General features: G+C 38.8%; 1 protein-coding gene across 1 annotated transcript in view; it reads right to left on the bottom strand.

Moving 5' to 3' along the window:
• LOC122814049 (pancreatic secretory granule membrane major glycoprotein GP2-like) overlaps positions 1 to 22,927 on the bottom strand; it is a 217,973-nt gene that overhangs the window by 41,140 nt on the left and 153,906 nt on the right. The window contains exons 7-8 of the mRNA XM_044086655.1: positions 17,691 to 17,841; positions 5,105 to 5,189 (exon numbers count right to left, since the gene is read on the bottom strand). Of these exons, the coding sequence (XP_043942590.1) occupies positions 5,105 to 5,189; positions 17,691 to 17,841 (236 nt within the window). The remainder of the gene's footprint in view (positions 1 to 5,104; positions 5,190 to 17,690; positions 17,842 to 22,927) is intronic.

Genomic DNA, 22,927 nt, shown 5'->3' on the forward strand with positions numbered 1-22,927 from the left:
GGATGACATGTTAGACAAGCCACGCTGCTTCTTAAGGGACGGCTTGCACCTGTCACCACTGGGCTTCCGGATATTGGCCAAGGCTCTTGCCACCCCCATGGTGCCTTTTTTAGGCAAGGCTCAAAAGACAAACCCACCTCCTTAGAAAACAAAAATGGAAAAAAATTAAGGGTAATGCTGCTCAACGCCAGAAGTCTTAATCTCAAGATGCAGGCACTCGAAGAACTCCTCAGTATGGAGAACATCGACGTCTGTGCAGTAACTGAAACCTGGTTTAAGGCTCCTGAGAGCACCCCAGCACTACCAGGCTATACATCGTATCATGCTTTTTGGCCACAGAACCCGGGCCAAAACACAAAGGGAAGGGGAGTGTCCATATTCATAAAGGACACCCACACCTCTAGGTTAGTAGCAACACATGATGCATCAGAGACCATACAGGTACAACTAACCATAGGCAAAACTGCTATACAACTGGTAGCATGTTACAGACCACCCTCCCAACCCCAGGAACCCCATTCAGCCTTCCTGAAAACCTTGGAGGATATTAATATATCACCAAATACTATCATACTGGGAGACTTCAACTACCCAAACATAGACTGGGTGCATTATTCTAGCCCAAACACTCTATCCCAAAGGCTCCTGGAATTCATAAATTCAAATGCACTGGAACAACTAGTCACATCTCCCACTAGGGGAGAAAATATATTAGACCTGATCATCACCAACATGGGGACAAAATGCTCCACACCGGAGGTATACCCCTCCCTGGTGAGATCTGACCACAAACTAATCTCCCTGGATATACACATCCCACCTCCACCCCAAGCACAAAAGACTACAGTGAAAAACTTCTCAAAAGCCGACTTCACTCTTCTTAAGACTGAGATGGTATCCTTTAAGCCCACGGGGCCAGTGGAAACCACATTCCACAATGCTGAATCCTTCACAGATGCTTTCTATGGACATCTCCAAGAATGCATGGATCATGCAATCCCAAGTAAATCAAAGACCCTCTCCACCAAGGGCAGGCATGGTGGACGTCAGCCATTAACAAATTGTATAACAAAAGAAGGAAACTATTGCACGACAGAGCAAAATCCCAAAAAGGGAAGGCATCCCTGATCAACACTAGCAGGAAGCTACATTCTCTCATAAAAACATCCAAGGCCAACTTCGAGAAAAAAATAGTTAAGGATACTAAAGATAATCACAAGGCCTTCTTCAGCTATGTTAGAAACCTGGGTGGAAACCCACAGATATCCTCAGAGTTGGTTCACAATGACAAAAAATACACTGAACCCACAGATATTGCCAACATTCTGGCTGACAAGATCAGTGCAAATTTCTCCCCTCCCTCACCCCCAAAAGATGAAGTAATTATCCCATCTGACTGTAATCTCCCTGTCATCTCAGATGTCCAGGTGAGAGCCGCCCTCAGCAAAGCTAAAAACACAGCATCAATGGTACCTGACGGTATCCTGGGTTGCATGCTACGTGAACTCCATGAGGAGCTAAACCCACACATAAAGATGCTATTTAACCTTAGCCTTACTACAGGATATGTACCCGAACACTGGCGCACAGCAATAGTGGTCCCACTCAACAAGGGAGGTACCTCTACAGACCCTGGGAACTACTGCCCCATAAGCTTGACCAGCCTGATCTGCAAAGCTATGGAGAGAATCATTATGGAACTCATAAACAGAGACATTGTGGACCTACAGACACTCGATCCCACCCAGTTCAGCTTCGTAAAGGGCAGATCCTGCCTCTTGAACCTGGTCGACTTTTTCGAAACAGTCACTAGAGCCATTGATGAGGGCAAAGCAGTCCATACAGCCTACCTGGACTTGGCTAAGACCTTCAACACAATACCCCACTCAGGCATCATAGATAAGCTCAGCAGCTTAAATGTAAACCCATATGTCACTAGGTGGGTTGCAAACTGGCTAAAGGATAGAACCCATAAAGTCAAAATCGCTGGAGCCATGTCGGACTCAAAGCCAGTCACAAGTGGTGTGCCACAGGGCTCTGTCCTGGGACCCCTCTTGTTCGACATTTATTTCTCAGATGTTAAGGCAAACATGGGAGGATTGTGGCTGACAAAGTTTGCAGATGACTGCAAACTGGGTGCTATAGTCGATACACCAGCTGACACACACATCCTACAGAAAGGCCTCACAGAAAAGGACAACTGGTGCCGGAGTCATGGCCTGAAGCTAAATGCCAAAAAATGCATAGTCATCCCCTTTGGGAAAAACAAAGTACCCACAAATTATCACATAGACAGTAACCCATTGAGTACGGAAAAAGTAATCAGAGACCAAGGAACCCAAGTTGATAGTGACCTCACGTTTGACACCCACGTAGCCAAAGTAGTCAGAAAGACATTCTACCTTGCCCACCTCATCATGAAGGGATTCACATCCAGATCCAAAGAGGTCATTGTTCCCCTATACTCCTCCCTCATCAGACCCATGATTGAGTACAATGCCCCATTTGGTATGTACCTCACCCGGCACCTACAGCAGTTGGAGAGACCACAAAAGTACCTCACCAAGAGGATCAAGGGTCTCCAACATATGTCTTATTCCACCAGGCTAAAGAAACTCCAGCTCTACTCAGTGGCCTACCGCCTGCTCAGAGATGACCTGTGCCTGACGTACAAGGTCATGCACAATCAGGATCTGATGGACATGCTCCACCTCAAAAAATCCAAATCCATCAGGAACACGAGAGCTAGAGACTTAAGCCTCAGTACAAGCATAAACAGAACACACTGGAGGGATAGATTTATAACCCAGAAGCTTCCCATGCTCTGGAACAAAATCCCAGTTCATGTTAGGCAGAGCCCCTCAATGACTCTCTTCAAGAGAAATCTTGATGGGTGGATGGGTGATCATAAATTTACCCCGGGGGTCACCGCTGTGTCACTTCTAGATAGGAGCACAGTGAACTAATACTATTATGGAAGGGGATCTTCACTGTGTCACTACTAAACTGAGGCACAGTAATCTAAATCTTTTCTGTACATTTTTGTACCATCAGTTGGGGTGGCAAATGCCACATCACTATGGCTAGGCTTACAAATGCCCCAGGGCAGATAGCCTAGTACTTAACTATGAAACTATGAGTAAAATCCAGGCTGATGTTTATCTTCACTGACAGTTTAGATATAAGAGAAGGACAATTGGATAAAGTGTATAAACTGACTTGTTTGACTGTGAGGAAAAATATTATTGTTCCTAGAAAACATTCTCACAAAGAAGTAATCCTTTACTAACTTCATCCCATCTCTTCTCCAGATTCTTCTGAAAAAGACACAACTGAATTTGTCCATGACTGATTTGAGGAAGCAGTCCCAAAGTTCACAGAGCCAAGCCATCTCTTACTGTTTGCATTTGAACAAAGTGAATATGTTCACTGGTGCAAAGCTTCTAGCTAATATTAAAAAAACATGGTTCAGAGGAATTGGAACATCTTCTATTGAAATTCAGAAAAATATGTTCTTTCCCTCAAGCTATTTTACTGTTGATTCACACAGATGGGAACCTTTGTGAAAGCCTGGCTTTGACCTTATAGACGTTTGCTCACATCAGTCAGGGTGGGAGTAGGCTCTTCATTAGCTGAAACTAACCACTTTTCCCATAATTCCATCCATAATTGTTTCATACATTCACAGGCATTTGAACACCATTAAATCTTGTGACCATTAACACCTTGCCAGCACCAACCCTTATGCTGTTCCTCCTTTGTCCCAGAAAGCATTTCCAGTCAATTCTAGAGTAAATTTTTGACTATATACTGAGTCTTCTAGACTATGTTTAAAGGAAAATTGTGAGCCACTTTACTTACCATCCAGAATTTTGGGAGATGCTAGATTATTACTTCTTCTTCCATCATGTTTTATTTATCAGTTTATTATGACATAGGTCTCGGTTCTAGTTATAGTGGGCATACTGGACTTATAGAGATACAGGAGGTCCACGACAGTCGAGTCTCTAATAGAATAATAAGTGAGACAGGGATATTCCTCAAGTTTCTATAAAACTCTGAATAAAGGGATAGAGCTTCCAGCCTCTCTTGGTAGCTCAGAGATTTTAGGCCTGTGATCTTTTTGGATAGGAACTCGATGATCTTAGTTTTAGAATGTATTGCTTACCTCCCACCCCACATTTCAATTTTTTTTCTGATCTTCACATTTTATCTGTGTCTTTCAGTGCTCTGTCTTTTAACTAGGGTCTATGTCAGTATGTACTCCAATATTTGTACCACACTGTCCTTGACTCTGCAGCTATATAGTGGTTCTGTCCTCCTCATCTAGCTTTAACTATTATCTAACTACAAACAAATATTTCACATTTCTTTACTCCGTTTTATTATTCCTAACATCTACACTGCAAACCTCCTTACCTAAGTCTTATAAGTCATATGTAATGTCTGCATGTCACATATATGCTTAGATCTGTTCAAAGATTAAATGTTTTATTCTTGGAATATAATGTCATGTATAATGTCACCACAGAAGAAATGTCTGTTTTTCTTTGTATATTGTCACAACAGAACAATTCATTGCTTGTATCTGCTATCTATGTAATGGATATTTGTAAAAAAAAAAGAAAACAAATTGGCATGAGTATCTTAAATATATTTACTGAAGTTTTTTCCCTTTCTTCTGCTGAAATTTGGAATTTCTTGCCAATAAAGAGAAATAAATAAAATTAAATTAGCTAGAGAACTCAGCTCGGCTTACCTGCACTGTTAGTACACATCTTGTAAATTGTTAAACTAAACTCTCGCGATATAAATAGTTGTACTACATCCCTGTTCCACTGTTACTATGGTCCTTTGTTGGCATACCACTAAAGTTATCTAATCTGTCATGCCGTATCATGTAATAATGTAACAGTCTACTGTAATGCCTTGTTGTCATTGTTGGAGTTTTCCATCCTTAGCCTCCACAGAAAGTGGGCCTCAATGCAGTGGACATTTTATTAAGGAAAATATGCATGCAAGAACAATTTTTATCTATGCATTAATTTTCCAGTAAAACACCATAACTATTAACAAGAAAAAAAAAATAAAAAAATGTACATACCAGCTGAATTCACATGAATGGGACCCACAGTTAAATTGGTTTTGGCATTATCTGTCTCCACTCTTTCACTTCTGCTTGAGCAGGACTGTAGAGAAATAAGGACATTTTATTATTTGTTGCATTCCAAACTTACTTTGTTTGTGGACACGCATTTATCACATTAGATGACTTTTCAGTTAAACAGTAATCCAAGCTGGATTATATTAAAAAAATCTCACTGATTTGGTATAGATAATTAATAGCATGTTATAATTAACACATAATAGATAAGCCATTACAACAAAGTCCAGTTTTAAGAAGAAATATTACTGTAAACAGTTTATCATGAGTAATTTAGTACAATAACTGTAAATAAAAGTATCTGTGTCAAACTGCTTTGCATTAGGAAATCACACTTTAAACTTGATATTGAAAAAAAAAACCTAAGCACACCCAACAGTCCTGTAACTTGTTAAAATTACTGACTTAGTGCCAAGACTGACTGAAGTCTGTGTTGCATTGTAGCGACTATGAGGTATTATGGACCACAGAGCTGAATTTTAGATAAACTGAAATATAATAATTAAAAAGTTATTCTAAGCAAATATTGTTGTATTGTGGAATATTTCCCAAAACACAGCTCTTCAAATCATTTTTTTTTTAACGTGTTTCACAGCTCATTTAAAATAACTTGGTTAAAGTGAAATAAGACAAAACAGTATTACCAAAACAGAAGGCTAACAGTTATAGCCATACCTCTCAACTGTCAACATTTTTGCAGAATGTTCAGATTTTTTACTCATATTTTTGGTCTGTTCCTCACAATATTTTTTGTTTTTCCTGCAAATCACTAAGGATTGAAGTTACTAAATGACATACATGTGAGTTTCAGATTTTATATCCTTTGGGAAATGCATACTAACACATATCCTTTTACTATAGAAACGTTTGAAATCTGTAACAGCAATATTTAAAATCTGTCCCTATTTTTGGGCCTTTTATCCCCATTTATTTTAGACTTTATTCACATTTCTAGTGCTAACAGGCAGAGGTATGGTTGCAGATTGTCATAATTAGATATCAAGAAATTGCTGAAGAACTGAGTTTGATGGTTTGATATACATGCATGCATACAAATATTTCAAGTATGGGCATTAATGCCCTTCTAGCTTGCCAATATACCAAAACACTTGTTCCCATAATAAGTATCCAGGCTGTTCTTAAAAATATCTAAACTAGTACTTGCTTTAATGTAGTTTGGTAGTCTGTTCCATGCATCAGCTACTCTGTCAGAGAACCAATTAGTGCACTTCTCATTCCTATAGAATCTTTTACATAGGTTATCTGATGATTCTCTAGTACTTTTTGTTAACCCCAAACTTTCCCATAGATGGTTGTCACTAAATTCCCTTCTTCTTTTTTCGGCTGCTCCCATCAGGGGTTGCCACAGCAGATCAACTATTTCCATTTCTTCCTATCCTCTGCATCTTGCTCTGTCACACCAACCGCCTCCATGTCCTCTCTCACCACATCCATAAACCTTATCTTAGGCCTTCCTCTTTTCCTGTTACCTGGCAGCTTCATCCTTAGCATCTTTTTCCCAATATACTCTGCATCCCTCCTCAGCACATGTCCAAACCAACGTAATCTTGCCTCTCTGGCTTTGCCTCCAAACCTTCCAACCTGGGCTAAACCTCTAATATACTTATTCCTAATCCTGTCCATCCTTGTCACACCCAGTGCAAATCTTAACATCTTCAACTCTGCCACGTCAAGCTCTGACTCCTGCCTTTTTGTCAGTGCCACTGTCTCCAACCCATATAACATAGCTGGTCTCACTACCCTCTTGTAGACCTTCCCTTTCACTCTTACTAGTACTCGTCTGTCACAAATCACTCCTGATACTCTTCTCCACCCACTCCATCCTGCCTGTAATCTTTTCTTCACCTCTCTTCCACACTCACCATTACTTTGAACTGTTGATCCCGAGTGCTTAAACTCATTCACCTTCACCACCTCTACTCCCTGCATCCTCACCATTCCTCTGTCCTCCCTCTCATTCACACACATATATTCTGTCTTAGTCCTGCTGACCTTCATTCCTCTTCTCTCTAGAGCATATCCCCACCTCTCCAGGGTCTCCTCCACCTGTTCTCTACTCTCACTACAGATCACATTGTTATCTGCAAACATCATAGTCCACGGGGACTCCTGTCTGATCTCATCTGTCAACCTGTCCATCACCATTGCAAATAAGAAAGGGCTCATAGCTGATCCTTGATGTAATCCCACCTCCACCTTAAACGCATCCGTCACTCCCACCGCAGACCTCAACGCTGTCACACTACCCTTGTACATATCCTGTACCACTCTTACATACTTCTCTGACACTCCCGACTTCCTCATATAATACCACAACTCCTCTCTAGGCACCCTGTCATATGCTTTCTCTAAATCCACAAAGACACAATGCAACTCCTTCTGACTTTCTCTGTACTTCTCCATCAACACTCTCAGAGCAAACATCGCATATGTAGTGCTCTTTCCTGGCATGAAACCATACTGCTGATCACTAATCATCACCTCCCTTCTTAACCTTGCTTCCACTACTCTTTCCCATAACTTCATGCTGTGACTGATCAGTTTAATCCCTCTGTAGTTACTACAGCTCTGCATACCACCTTTATTCTTAAAAATTGGTATCAAAACACTTTTTCTCCATTCCTCAGGCATCTTCTCACTTTCCAAGATTTCATTAAACAATCTAGTTAAAAACTCCACTGCCATTTGACCTAAACATCTCCATGCTTCCACAGGTATGTCATCTGGACCAACAGCCTTTCCGTTCTTCATCCTCTTCATCCTTACTTCCTCCTTGTTAATCCACTGCACTTCATGATTCACTATCCGCACATCATCCAACCTTCTCTCCCTCTCATTCTTTTCATTCATCAACCCCTCAAAATACTCTTTCCATCTGCTCAACACACTCTCCTCGCTTGTGAGTATGTTTCCCTCATTATCCTTTATCACCCTTACCTGCTGCACATCTTTACTAGCTTGGTCCCTCTGTCTAGCAAATCGGTACAGGTCCTTTTCTCCCTCCTTAGTGTCCAACCTTTTATACAACTCTTCATATGCCTTATCCTTAGCCTTCGCCACCACTCTGTTTGCCATGCACCTCATCTCCTTATACTCTTGTCTTCTTTCTTCATCTCTTTGACAATCCCACTTCTTCTTCGCCAACCTCTTTCTCTGTATACTTTCCTATACTTCTTCATTCCACCACCAGGTCTCCTTGTCCTCCTTCCTCTTTCCAGATTTCACACCAAGCACCCTTCTAGCCATCTCTCTTACTAGCTCTGCTGCAGTTACCCAGCTATTCGGTAACTCTTCACTGCTACCCAGTGCCTGTCTTAACTCTTCCCTGAACATCACCTCACAATTACCCTTTTTCAATTTCCACCATCTGATCCTTGGTGCTGCCCTCACACTCATCCTCCTCTTCTTGATCACCAATGTCATCCTACAAACCACCATCCTATGCTGCCTAACTACAATTTCCCCTGCCACCACTTTACAGTCTCCAATCTCCTTCAGATTGGCCCTTCTACATAAGATATAATCCACCTGTGTGCATCTTCCTCCACTCTTGTATGTCACCCTATGCTCCTCCCTCTTGTTAAAATACGTATTCATCACAACCATGTCCATCCTTTTCGCAAAATCCACTACCATCTGACCTTCTGCATTCCTTTGCTTAACAACATACCTACCCATCACTTCCTCATCCCCTCTGTTCCCTTCACCAACATGCCCATTGAAATCTGCTCCAATCACCAGTCTCTCACCCTTGGGTACAATCTTCAGCACTTCATCCAACTCACTCCAAAATTTTTCTTTCTCATCCATCGCACACCCAACTTGTGGAGCATATGCACTAACAACATTCATCATTACACCATCAATTTCCAGCTTTATAAACATCACTCTATTTGACACTCTTTTCACCTCCAAAACACTCTTAGCATACTGTTCATTCAGGATAATGCCTACACAATTTCTCCTCCCGTCCACACCATGATAAAACAATTTGAAACCGCCTCCGATACACCTAGCCTTGCTCCCCTTCCATCTGGTCTCTTGCACACACAATATACCAACCGTCCTTTGGTTCATCATAGTGCCTGTATGACAGAGGGATAGCCTTTACCTGCCTTCGGGCATGCCTTCCACCTCTTCTCCTCCTTCGGCCAACAGTAGCCCAATTTCCACCAGCACCCTGTTGGACAATAGTACTGGTGGCGGCCCTATATACCTGAATAAGATCTCCTCTTAGATAACTGTAAGAGACACTGTACCAGTTCAGATATTTTAGTCTTTCATAATAACTTACATTTTCACATCCATGTATACCCTTGGTATATTTCTGTTGTATGTTGATATGTTCATTCATATACACAAGTAGATAAGCAAACACATAGATTGATAAATACCTATTTGCAAGTTGACAGTTATTTAGATAGATAAATAGATAAATATACAGAGGGGTAGAGAGATGCACTTTGCTTTTCTGCTCGTGGAGCTTGTACAGTCTTAGTTTCCTACTTAATCATATGAATAAATATGTCATTTCATCTACCTATTATATCTGTGTTTACTCAAACCATACAGACTGCTGATGAAATGTTATGCAGCTAGTTTGTAAAAGTAGAAATGTAGTGTCATGTAAGTTTATATATTGATATCTAGATATCTTTATATATATATATATATATATATATATATATATATATATATATATATACACACATATACTTATTTATTTAGTTAGTTATTTAACTGGGCAAGTGCACTGGCCCAAATATCCTTTTCAGTCACAGTCTAGGCTTGACTTTTACAATAGAAAGAATACAATGAAGTGCATAAGCAATCAGCACAAACAGTATAAGCAAACATCTCATTACAGAAAGGTTGTACCAGATAATGCAAGCTGTGTACAGGATAACTTGAATTACATTAATAGCAGACACATAATGTTGCAAAGACAAATACATCAAAAAGCAAGTTGCAGAAGCTACAACAAGCCAGTAGGAAAGGTTAATAAAGTGAATTTACAAAGGAGGTGAAGGTGCAGAAAGGTATGAATAAATTGGATATAGAGAGTGGGAAGATAGTAAAGTGATGAGAAAGTAAAACCGGGGTCTTGAGGATGATATATAAATTGTGTGTGTGCGTGTGTGCGTGTGTGTGTGTGTGTGTGTGTGTGTGTGTGTGTGTGTGTGTGTGTGTGTGTGTGTGTGTGTGTGTGTGCATGTGTGTGTGTGTGTGTGTGTGTGTGTGTGTGTGTGTGTGTGTGTGTGTGTGTGTGTGTGTGTGTGTGTGTGTGTGTGTGTGTGTGTGTGTGTGTGTGTGTGTGTTTGGGGGGATATCTGGATGGTAATAAGAACATGAGGAGAATGATGAGGTAATGAGATCTATAGTGTATAACAAAGGTACTGTGGTTCAGTTGAAGTCAAAATATAGAGATGAATGCTACTTGTGTAATAGGTTAGCCATGATTATCAAAGTAGTGATTTTGAAATGTTTCTTTGACGTGTTTCTTAAGCAGTTTTCTGAATTCTGTAGGTGAGGTAGTTGTTCTAATATATTGTGGGATTATGTGTAAGGACTCTGAAGCTAATAAAGTGAATCTGCAATTACTAGAGCATATGGGAGTGTAGTAGACAGGTTGAGGACAGAGTTTTTAACACTTAATAAGAGTCTCTATAAAGTAGATGAAAGTAGCATGTTTAGAGCTCTTATTGTTGATTCTGAATGGAATCTGAATTCATATTAACCCTTTTAAGGCATTGCCACCATATTCTGAAGTTAAGTTTATGTTCTTGTTAATAAGCTTATTAGACAAAAGGGCCACTTTTCAGTAATGAGCCCATAGTACTGTTTGCCTAAGTAAATGTTCTGAGATGTAGATCTCTTTGCCTAGAGATAAATAGACTGCTTGATTTATGTAGGTATAAGAATTCTTCCAATACCAGATTCCTATGCTCCTGTAAGCATGTCAGAGAACATTCTAAGAATTCCATATAAAACAGTAGAGAGATAAAACTTCCATTTTGTCTTGGTAATTCACCTCCTTTAAGCTTGTGAATTTTTTTTTCTTACACACTTCTGAGTTGTTTCCAGTTGGTTGATAAGCTTAGTAAGGTACATCCCCAAGGGGTGTTGCACTCAGTGGTGGGGCTAATCAGTAATCAGTGCAGAGTACATGGAGTTGAGGACTTCTTTAGATCAGGAAGAAATCACTTTTGCTATGAGCAGTGCAATATAAAGGATTTACGAGCACCAGTTGCAATGTGATGGTCAAACACAAGAAATCTGTTCATGCAAGTAACTAGAATTATTATAATCTTTTTTATTTTGAAGTGCTTCATTATAATCTGGAGCTAGAGGGTGCTTACCAAATGCCACATTGTTGCACTTTTTGATATTTACTCCGTGCCCATTTTTTATGACAAGTATATGCTCCTGTTGTAGTGCCTGTATGACAGAGGGGTATTTGACAAAGACTCCTAGCTTACAATCATCCCTAAACTGTGCTAACCAGAGATCATCATTTGGTAAGTGGATATCAGAAAATTCATTAAAGAATAGCAGAAATCCCAGCATAGATCCCAGAGAAACTCCACTGGTCACCATCATGCTATTGGAGGACACGTCATTCAGGTCAGTATGAGAGTTGGCTTGCTACCTAACCACATATGGGTCAATTTGAAGTTACATTAGTATTTTTTTTAAATGATTACCGACCCTTCACATCCAGATGTAATAGATTTATATGCATCAAAACAAGCAGATATAAGAACAACTTTTCCCAGAGGAACATCAAGTTCATAAATGGTTATCTCAGCTTATTAGGTTGGGGTATTTTTTTTTTCCAAGCCTCCAAGGATTCTACAGTATTGTTTACATATTGTTAATACTTGTTTCTTTCAGAGTTTATTTCAGTATTTTTTGCACTGCATTGCACTTTGCACTTTGTATGTATATGTATATGTATATGTATATTTACTTTTTTGTCTTGTTTTTAATAGTTGCATGCATGTCTTTGTCTTGTTCTTATTAGTTGTATGTATGTTGTTTATGTAATTCATACTTGGAGAGTCACTGAAACCGGAGTCAAATTCCTTGCATGTGTGCATAGCTGGCCAATAAATGTGATTCTGATTATATATATATATATTTGCATGCAAGAACTTTTGGAGGCATATCCACTCTACTAATTTCAGTACAACTTCTTTGGAAGAGGGGGTAGCACCAGAGCTGGATCCAAGCTTCAACAAAAAAAAAAAAAAATGGAAAATAAAATACTTCGTTAACACCACCGTAGTGGCATTGTTTCCTTTAAGGAGAAGCATGCATGTGTGATGCGTTGCACACTAACATGGATGCACAAGCATTTCACACTCTGCATTCACATAGATCTATAGGGACTGACAATTAAATATAGTTGCTCAGGTGTGAATAAAACTTGTCTATGCAACTCTTTTCAGTATCAGCATTATAGGTGATAATGCTATACTTGAATTTAGAGATTGCATCATAGAGTTACATGAGATTCACACGTCTAAAGTAGTTGGATTCCGAATTATTTTTTATGATGGTTTGGAGATTTTGATGGAGAAGGTTGCTAGTTTGTGGTTCAACATGACCAGTGAGGGGTTAGCTTTGTGATTGTCATGACCAGGTCAAGAATATTTTGTTCTCTGGAGAATTCATTACCAGTCTAGTCCAGGGAGTTCTTTTTTATGAAATCTAATAATGTTTGTGTACATCCTTCATTAGTAGTACAGGTCCCCCAATTAATCATTAGGTGGTTAAAATCACTCAGCATATCAGAGTTCTTACTTATGGAGAGTTCATAGAGAATACTTAGGAATGTTGTATCATTTTTCTGGAAAAATAGAAAGGGTCCTGTAGCATCCTGTGATTTGATATATGATAATTTTAGCATGATTGGAATCTCTATAAACTCCACTTGTGGGTCTGTAAGCATTTGTATCAATATGATTTGGTCTGTAACAAATATAGTTAAGCTACCACAGTTTCTATCAGATCTAAAAAAGTGGTACAGACAAAATCCAAGTACTGAGAGCACTTAAACAAGGTTTCTCTAACAAAAACATACATGGATGTATCCAAATGCAGGAGGGACTGAAAGTCTAGCAGTTTGTTGTTTAGACTTCTATCATTAAGTAGAGCCACCCAGAAATGACCCATTGGTTGATTTGTTTTCAACATTAGGTCAGGAAGTCCATCGGCTGGACCTTACCTAAAAAGGCACAGAGGGGATAACAAAACTGTTTGCCAGTATGTCAATGCCTTGAAATGAAAGGTACAACTGTCATTGGTGATGCAACTATAGTTGTCAAGAATCTTATCCTATGCTGACATATACTGACTCTCCCTATAATAACACAAGGAGCTTTGCCATTTAATGATAATTGTCTTCTCTTTACACATTGCCATCATTTTTTGCTGATAAAAGGATTCTGCTCACTACTAGGGGGGATTTCCTGCATTTATGACACAAATGGAGATCTCTGTCATGTTTCTTTCCACATCCATCAGGGTTCTGTATGCAAAGTTGTTGACCCCAACATGGGTCACCACCATTTTGTGCTAATATTTGTCTGGTTTAATCAGGGTCCTTGTAACATTGACAATCTTGGCCCCCGAGAGACAGCTCACTGTCATCCTACTTTTGTCCAGCATTGTGACTGTAGAGTCCATGTGCCTAACTATGGAGTCACTAGTCACTAGTACATTACTGTTTGTGTTTGAAGATTGCTTTTGTACTATGAATTTTGGATGTGTTGCTTCCTGGTGACTCCAATAATGATGTCACTAATCAGTATTGTGGTGTTTAGTTTATACTGGGTCTTGCACCTACTAGTATGATGTCACTTGGGTAACTTTTTTAAGTACCTCAGTGTGCGATAATTCAGTGAGAGTATGTGCAGAGTATGTTGTAGGTATGTGTTTGTCTGTTTGTTGAGATTGCCAAAATCTGCAAGTGGATTGGTTCTGGTGCCATAGTGGGCAAACTTTTAAGCTCACCAATTAATGCTAGGAAACATGAATGGTCATTAATCAACTTATATTTTCTTCCACTGAGGCCATGATGAGATTTATTTACACCCAAAATCAAAGCAAGTGCATTCTTATTGATCTAGTAATACTTTCTTTCAGTAATAGAAAGAGTTACTGGTGTATCTTTAATTGGTCTTTCAACCCTGTGTCTAGTTCGATCAGTGTCCTTGATGATGGAAACTCATGTCCTCTCAACCAAAGTTGGTGACAACAAAAAATCTAACTTGATTAAAAAAAAAAACAAATGATAACAGACTGCTGGTGGAGGATGGCAGTGAGTGGCCAATGTCTGCTTGGCCAATCAAGGGACAGGAAAGCAGCCTAGGGTGACAGCAGTTACTATCTTATGGGCCTGGTAAACCCTGCACTGCATAACTGGTGAGTTAATTAGTTATTATTATGATTATTACTATTTACTATTATTGTTGTTATTTTATTTCTGTCTAGTGGCTACACTTTACTATAGCTGACTAGTTTTAAGGATTTCCTTACACATGCAGTTTAACCTTTTATACCATGATGAAGCATTCATTTTTTCTTTTGCAATTGTCTTTTTTTATCTTTTCCTGGATTAGTGTTAACTTAACTTTTTTCTACTGCAGCAAAGCAATACTTGTGTTTCTTGAACAGCTCAAATCCTTGTGTTATCTCTGCATGCTCATTGCTCAAAAGAAATAATGACTGCTTTGTCAACATTAAATTAGATTATATAAGTATTTTTCTTAGGCAGGCTTTACAGGAAATGCCACTCACAGCACACTGTTTCAGTTCAGTAACATGCATTCTCAACATCGTGCCTGGTAAATGGTTCTGTCTGCAGTTTCATGTGCTTTAAACTCAAAATGCCTCTTTAGCATTTTATTTATTTAGTGTTGCGGTAGCGTTGTTGCCTCATAGCAAGACGTCCCGTTAGATTCTCAGCTAGAGCGTCTTCTGTGTGGAGGCATACGTGAATGGGGCATGCCTTCGTTGAAGGTTGTGCATCAGGGCTGGTAACCCGGTACGTAGAAATCCACTACCAATCATTTGCAGACCGGTGTTCCACTGTGGCGACCCCTAACAGGGAAAAGCCAAAAGACACAAACAAATGTATTTATTTATTTATTTACTTATTTATTTATTGTTGCTTGGGTTAGGCTCTGTTGGTAGTGTTCTCTTCTAATTTTAATAATTCAGTCATAAAATGTATCTTTGATTTTACTCAGCTGAACCAGGTTTCAGAATAATCTATATGAAGTCAGATTTCCATGCTACTGAGTAATGTTGTCATGCTTCCGCTATGATTTATTGACAGACTGATTTGTTTATTTATTTATGCTCTCTCTTTTTATATATAATGGTGTGATAGTTTGTATATGTGCATGTACTGTGAACCAAGGTACAGCACTGATCTCAGTGAACTATTTTGAGATGCACCCCAGGAGAAAGCAGAGTGCTAGAAAAAAAGATGAAGTGTTTACAGCAATATAAGTACCTACAAAGTCAAATAAAAATATAATCATAGAATTAAATCCATACAGGATAAAATTGATCAGTCACAGCTTGAAGTTATGAGAAAGAGTAGTAGAAGCTAGGTTAAGAAGGGAGGTGATGATTAGTGATCAGCAGTATGGTTTAATGCCAGGAAAGAACACTACAGATGCAATGTTTGCTCTGAGAGTGTTATTGGAGAAATACAGAGAAGGTCAGAAGGAGTTGCATTGTGTCGTTGTAGACTTGGAGAAAGCATATGACAGGGTACCTAGAGAAGAGTTGTGGTATTGTATGAGGAAGTCGGGAGTGGCAGAGAAGTATGTTTGCAGATGACATTGTGATCTGTAGTGAGAGTAGGAATCAGGTTGAGGAGACTCTGGAGAGTCGGAGATATGCTCTAGGGAGCAGAGGAATGAAGGTCAGCAGGGCTAAGACAGAATATGTGTGTGGAAATGAGAGGGAGGGTAAAGGAAGGGTGAGGATGCAGGGTGTAGAGTTGGTAAAGGTGGACAAGTTTAAGTACTTGGGATCAAGAGTTCAGAGTAATTGTGAATGTGGAAGAGAGGTGAAGAAGAGAGTACAGGCAGGGTGGAATGGATGGAGAAGAGAGTCAGGAGTGATTTGTGACAGGTGTGTACCAGTAAGAGTGAGAGGGAAGATCTACAAGAGGGTAGTGAGACCAGCTATGTTATATGGGTTGGAGACAGTGGCATTGACAAAAAGGCAGGAGTCAGAGCTGGATGTGGCAGAGGTAAAGATGTTAAGATTTGCACTCGGTGTGACTAGGATGGATAGGATTAGGAATCAGTATATTAGAGGGTCAGCTCATGTTGGATAGTTTGAAGACAAAGCAAGAGAGATGAGATTGCGTTGGTTTGGACATGTGCTGAGGAGGGATGATGGGTATATTGGGAAAAGGATGCTAAGGATGGAGCTGCTGGGTAAGAGGAAAAGAGGAAGGCCTAAGATAAGGTTTATGGATGTGGTGAGAGAGGACATGCAGGCGGTTGGTGTGACAGAGCAAGATGCAGAGGACAGGAAGAAATGGAAAGAGATGATCCACTGTGGCGACCCCTAATGGGAAAAGATGAAAGATGATGATGATAGAGCAAGCAAGATCACTCATAAAACAGTTCCTAGACATCATATGGTAAGAATGCAACTCATATAAGAACCATTTTTACCTTCATCAAAACTTGTTACCCTATGCCTATGCTGACATGTCTCCAGCACATATGAGGGGGGGGGGTCTTATCCTACTTACTTGTTTAATGCAAATGATTTCCCACAATAATAGGGGAAGGTAAAATCTGGAATACAATGTACATTGGATTTATACAAGCAGTAGCCCCATTGGCTGTGGAAATGTATATAATTTGTTTAAATCAAAAGCTTCTTATATCTGTAATCTAGTTAATATAGATAGAGGTGATCTGCTACCAAGTACATAAGAAGCAGTATAAGTTAATTGTACAATCACAAATGACAGGTTTTCACTTGTGACTGAGTGTTCCAGTAGTTTGATGTTAGTTAGGTAATGTGTGAAATTATGTGACAGTAGATTTCAACGCAGAGCTACTAACTTTGAGGAAATGTATTCTAATCATTTTTAAGATAACTGAGTAAAGAAAATGCAATGTAAACATATTTTTTGTCCTCCACATTCTTGCAGACATAAGAATTTATCATCTGATGTCCAGTCCATGATAATATGGCATTCTTTCCTCTGACAAAGACTACACAAATGTGGCATGGCAGTACTGAACTGGCAAATCTGTTCCATCGCAATTTGTAACTCTGGCTTCTGCTTAGATTGTAGATACTGACACTTTTTCAGTTTCAGGTTATGTTATCCTTATTTATTTGTATTAGTCTTCAATTAATTATTTTAATATTATTTTACATTGTCACTGTGTACAGACTAAATATAATACATTATAACACATTTTATGCATTCACTTTTGAGGTGATAAATACTTACTGGAGGACATGTTCCTAAACAGAGAGAAAAAACAAAGTGCAGGTACACCTCTGGATTGTGTGAAAATTTGAAGACCTTCATAGACAACTTATTATCAAGGCTATTTCCAACATCATCAAGGGATACTGCAGGTGATCCTTGCACTGGGCAGCTGTACAGTGAAAAAAAATGAAAAAGAAAATCTGAAACCGCTGTGTAAAGAAGAATGAACTACTTTTTGATCAGGTAATTCTTAATAAGTAGGACAATTAAAGCAACTTTAAATGTCTAATTCATTTTCTGCAGTGCCTTATCAAAATAATAATAATAATAATAATTGTATACAGAATACATACAAAATATAAAACAAAAAAGCGTTGCGTGGATTACTGAATATGTTACCTTTTCACACCAACTGGTAAGACCACATCTGAAATTAGTTCTGGTGCCATGTGTTTGTTTTTTGTTGCACTTTTTTCCCATAAATTATTTTATTATACTAGTTTTAGTACTATTCGAACCATGATTTTTTTTCATATTACTACTCCTCTAAGTGAAAAGTATGCATTCTCCTACATTTTCTTCACATTAGTGCCTACTCATACATAAGCATACCAATTTATCTAGAACACAGCACACCTTGCAAGCTGCTGAGGCATTTACAAGTACACAACAAATCTTTGTCTCCACTCTCAGCAAAATAAATTCAGTTCTTTTACACATTTTTGCTAAAGCTACCTTTTTTGACTTTGAATTATATGCTGTATACATTCATCATATACTGATTTTCTACAGGATAAGTCTTGCATTCTAAGCAACTTTTCATCTCATTGGCTTGGTATGACTTGCTCCTGTAATTTTATCTCAGTCCTCATAATGTTATGTCATACTGTTGATTTCCTGAAATACAAATGTCACAGTAACCAAATATATTCCATGTCTGCAACAGATTTATTATTAGAGTTTGTAAAATAGAAAATAAATTAGTGTCCTAGCTTTGTGGCCCCAGTTAGACATTCACGACAGTACAGAATAGGCTGGAAAAGAATAAGGGGAAAATAGGGAAGGGGATTAGAATGTTAAGGCATATAAAAGGGTGAAATAGAGGCACCTTGTCTCCTTCTGTTATCTAGAAAATGTGATGTAATATAACGTTAATCTTTTTTTTTTCCATAATAAACCTTTATTGTTATATACTTTTCATATAAAATTGATTACAATGTTTTATTAATTCTAGTAAATATATAAAAAAAAAACTATTTATTCTATGTATAAATGGAGGAAATGAGTTACAGTTAACAAAAACACTGATAATTGCAGAGTACCATCATTACTTCAATTTTATTTACTTAGTTATTTATTCAGTGTTGTAACCTGGGTAGAGCTCTGATCCAATTGGATATATTAAAGTCTCATCCCAGACAAATATAAGTGGTAGCAGGCAAGTAAATTAATAAGAAGTATTAAATGCAATCAACTAATAAAATAAATTCAAGAATTCTCTAAGATTATCTTTCGAATAATATACATCTGCTAACTTGGTTATGTGCTACAGAAGGATAAAGTTGAACAACACATTGGATGAACCATGATTGAATATTGTCATGGAAGCTGAACATTTGGGTGTATGGGACTGAAAGACCATCTTACTCACCTTTGAGGAAGGAAGTGGTCCAGTTCATTGATGTGCTGACCTGTAACAAATTCACAAATGTGACATGCAATGCTATAGGACATGGTGACTCCTTGGTGTATGAGGAAATAGGACTGATATCTATATGATGCATGCATGCCTCCCAATAGGAAGTAGACACTGAAGGTGTGACAGTTAAGATGGGGAGGGGACTGGCTAATAGGTATAGATGTGTGGTCAATTTAGAAGGATAGCCTACTTCTGAATTCTGACTTTCACTTCCTGGAAAAACAAGTGGGTCAGTGGTCTCTTGCCCTCCGAAAGAATGCTTTTTGTGTTAGACTGAGTGTGTGTGTGTGTGTGTGTGTGTGTGTGTGTGTGTGTGTGTGTGTGTGTGCGTGTGTGCGTGTGTGTGTGTGTGTGTGTGTGTGTGTGTGTGTGTGTGTGTGTGTGTGTGTGTGTGTGTGTGTGTATGCACATGTGCTTATTTATTTATTTATTTATTTTACATTTGTTGACCGGGAAAGTCCGACTGGATATATGTCCATTTTGAGCAGAGGCCTGGGGAGAAAAGCTCCACAATGACATTAGGTAAGTACATGTTCATAGAATACAAATTTTTCTCCTTTGGTAGTTTAAACAAAAGAGGATACACCATAAAGTATATATAATAAACAACGTCAAGTATGAAAAACAGACACAGACTACAACATACTTTTTCTCTTTCTAGGCTGACCAATTTAGGATAGTTTTAAAAGGAATATGTTTTAAGAAGAAAAATAAAGGGATTCACATGGAAAAAAAGGATGAAGGGGGTCAGTAAAGAGAAAGGTCTATAGGTTAATAAGGGTAGACATGAAAAAGAAAGAAGTTTACTAGCTGAGGAAGAGTTAATCTGGACTTGAGCATTGGCAGAGCCAATGTGACTTGAGATGGTGATTTAACCTTTTTTTGAATAGGTATAGGGAGGAAATGATGGTAAGGCTGGGAGGGAGGGAGTTCCATATTTTACCGATGGCATTGGCGAAGAGTGAGTCACCCCCTGCATTGTTGGATTTGACTGTTTGAACTAGTAGCTTATTTGAGGAGCGTAAACTATTGAGACTGTTGTAGGGTTTGATTAAGTTTTTCAGTGCAGGAGTTTTGTCAGGTTGTTTCAGAATTTTAAATGCTTCTGTAAGTTGGTTCTGCTGTAAAAGGTGTGGGAATTCTATCCAGCCAAGGTTTTGTAGGTTAATACAGTGGTGGGTTCTGTAAGGCATGCCAGTTGCAAATCTGGCAATATGATTATAACAACACGATAGTTTATTTAGGTCAGATATGTTAAGATTAGTAAGCATAGGGGAGGCGTACAGGAGGGTAGAGAGAAGATATGAGCGGGCAATGGTCATTTTTGTGATTGGAGTAAGAAAGGATTTTATTCGATATAGTGACCCAAGTTTTTTATTAATGGTTTTAATAGTTTGATTGATATGGATATCAAATCTAAGTTTGTTGTCTATTGTAACTCCTAATAGTTTAGTATAGGAGTCTGGGGAGATAATTGTCCCATTTTTGGATTGTATAGAGAAGGATATGGGTGTGGTCTTTTGTGTGGGATGAAAGAGTAGTAATTCGGTTTTATTTGGATTCAAAATCAGTTGACGTCCTGATAGCCAATTCTCTACTGCCGTGAAACAGGATTGTGTTTTAGATAGTAGGTTGACTAGAGATACATCAGAACAAACTAATGTCGAGTCGTCTGCGTATTGAATACAGGTGGCATCAGGGATGGCTTTGTAGAGGTCATTTATAAAGACTGAAAATAGAAGAGGTCCCAATATTGAACCTTGAGGAACCCCTATGGTATTAGGTGAGAGGTTAGAGAGCTTATTCTGCCAGAGTACAGCTTGGTGCCTATCAGAGAGAGAGGCATGAAACCAATCCAGAGTTTGGTGGTCTAAATGGAGATTTTTTTAGGGTATTATGAAGTAGTTGGTCGTTCACCATATCAAAGGCCTTTGATAGGTCAAGAAAGAGAGCTGATGATATTTTTTTCTTATTCCGGTTGTGGTTAATTGTATCAGTAAAAGAGAGAAGGGCAGTGGTTGTACTATGGTGGGGTCTGAAGCCGTGTTGAGAACTGGTTAGTAGGTTGTTCTGGATAAGATAGTAGAGAAGTTGTTTGTGCATGCACTTTTCCATGATTTTGGCCAGTGGTGACAATATAGCTATGGGCCTATAATTTGATAGTTCAGCTGATGAGCTACCTTTGTGGAGTGGTATAACATAGGATATTTTCCATATTGAGGGGATTGTGGATTCTGCTATGGTTCTATTGATAAGTATCGAGATGGGGTAAGCTATGACATCTGCAGCTTTTTGTAAGTATTCAGCTGGAAGAAGGTCTGCAGAGAGAGTAGTTGGCTTTAGCTTCTTCAGTAAGGATCGTATATAGGCAGTTGAGACAGGTTGAAATTTAAAGGCGGGTTTGGACTTTTGGATGATATCTGTTTTAGGGGTGCTGGTAGCCAGTAATTGGTTAGCTAGGGATTGTATAGTGTCGGTAAAGAAGGTATTAAAGGAATTGGCTACTTCTTCTGGGATTTTATCACATAGTTTTTCTGGGGTAGGAGTCGAGGATTTACCTGGGTGGAGAAGATTGTTTAAACCGGCCCAGAATTTTTGAGGGTTATTTTGGTGTTTATTTTGTAGTTGGCAATAATATTTTTTTTTTGTCAAGTGATGTGGCTTTTTTGGTCTCATTTCTTTGCTGTTGGAATTTAATGCGGTCAAGGGGTGACTTGGTTGTGCGCCATTTATCCCAGGTTTTGTTTCTAAGTTTGATTTGTGATTTGGAGTCTTTTGTTAGCCAGGGTGCTATATGTGTTTTTATTCTGATTGATCTTTTTGGGGCATGCGACTCAAGTATGGCTAGAAATGTAGTATTAAAATGTTGTACTGCCTCCTCTAGGGGGAGATACTTAAGGGGTGCCCAGTTGAAGGTTTTAAGTTCTATCAGGAATTTTGTGAGGTCAAAGTGTTTCTTGTTTCTAACCGACCTGTACATGGGCGGGTTGGAGCATATTACCTTGTTTTTCCTAACGTAGGTGATGAGGTGGTCACTAAGGTCATTTGGAAGGGTCCCAGACATGTACGTATGGGGTTGACTGTTTATAAGGATCCAATCTAGGATACTCTCTTTTTGCTTATTATTACCTATTCTGGTAGAGGAAGATATTGTCTATTGGAATCCATGGAGATTTATATGCGTGGGGTTGAACTCAGAGAAACATTGGTTCCAGTCAATGTTAAAATCTCCTAGAATAATGGTTTCTTGAGGGTAATTATTTGATAGTCAGCTAAGAATGCTCTCCAGTGTGTCAGAGTTTTTCCTGGGGGGGATGTAGGTCACAATTAGATTAATTCTTTTTTCTTTATTTAGCTGTAGTTTTAATGCAAGTATTTCAGTATTAGAGATCTGGGGTGGCTGAATGGGGTTGATAGTAATGTTAAGTGTGCTTTTATAGAGCACAGCAATACCACCTGCCTTTTTTTTCAAGCAGTCAGCTCTATATATATTGTAGCCTGGTGGAATAATCTCATTATCTTTGGTCCCTTGTTTTAGCCAGGTTTCTGTTAAACA

This window comes from Protopterus annectens, chromosome 1.part1 (assembly GCF_019279795.1).
Source record: "Protopterus annectens isolate FY-2018-M chromosome 1.part1, PAN1.0, whole genome shotgun sequence".
Classification (NCBI taxonomy): domain Eukaryota; kingdom Metazoa; phylum Chordata; order Ceratodontiformes; family Protopteridae; genus Protopterus; species Protopterus annectens.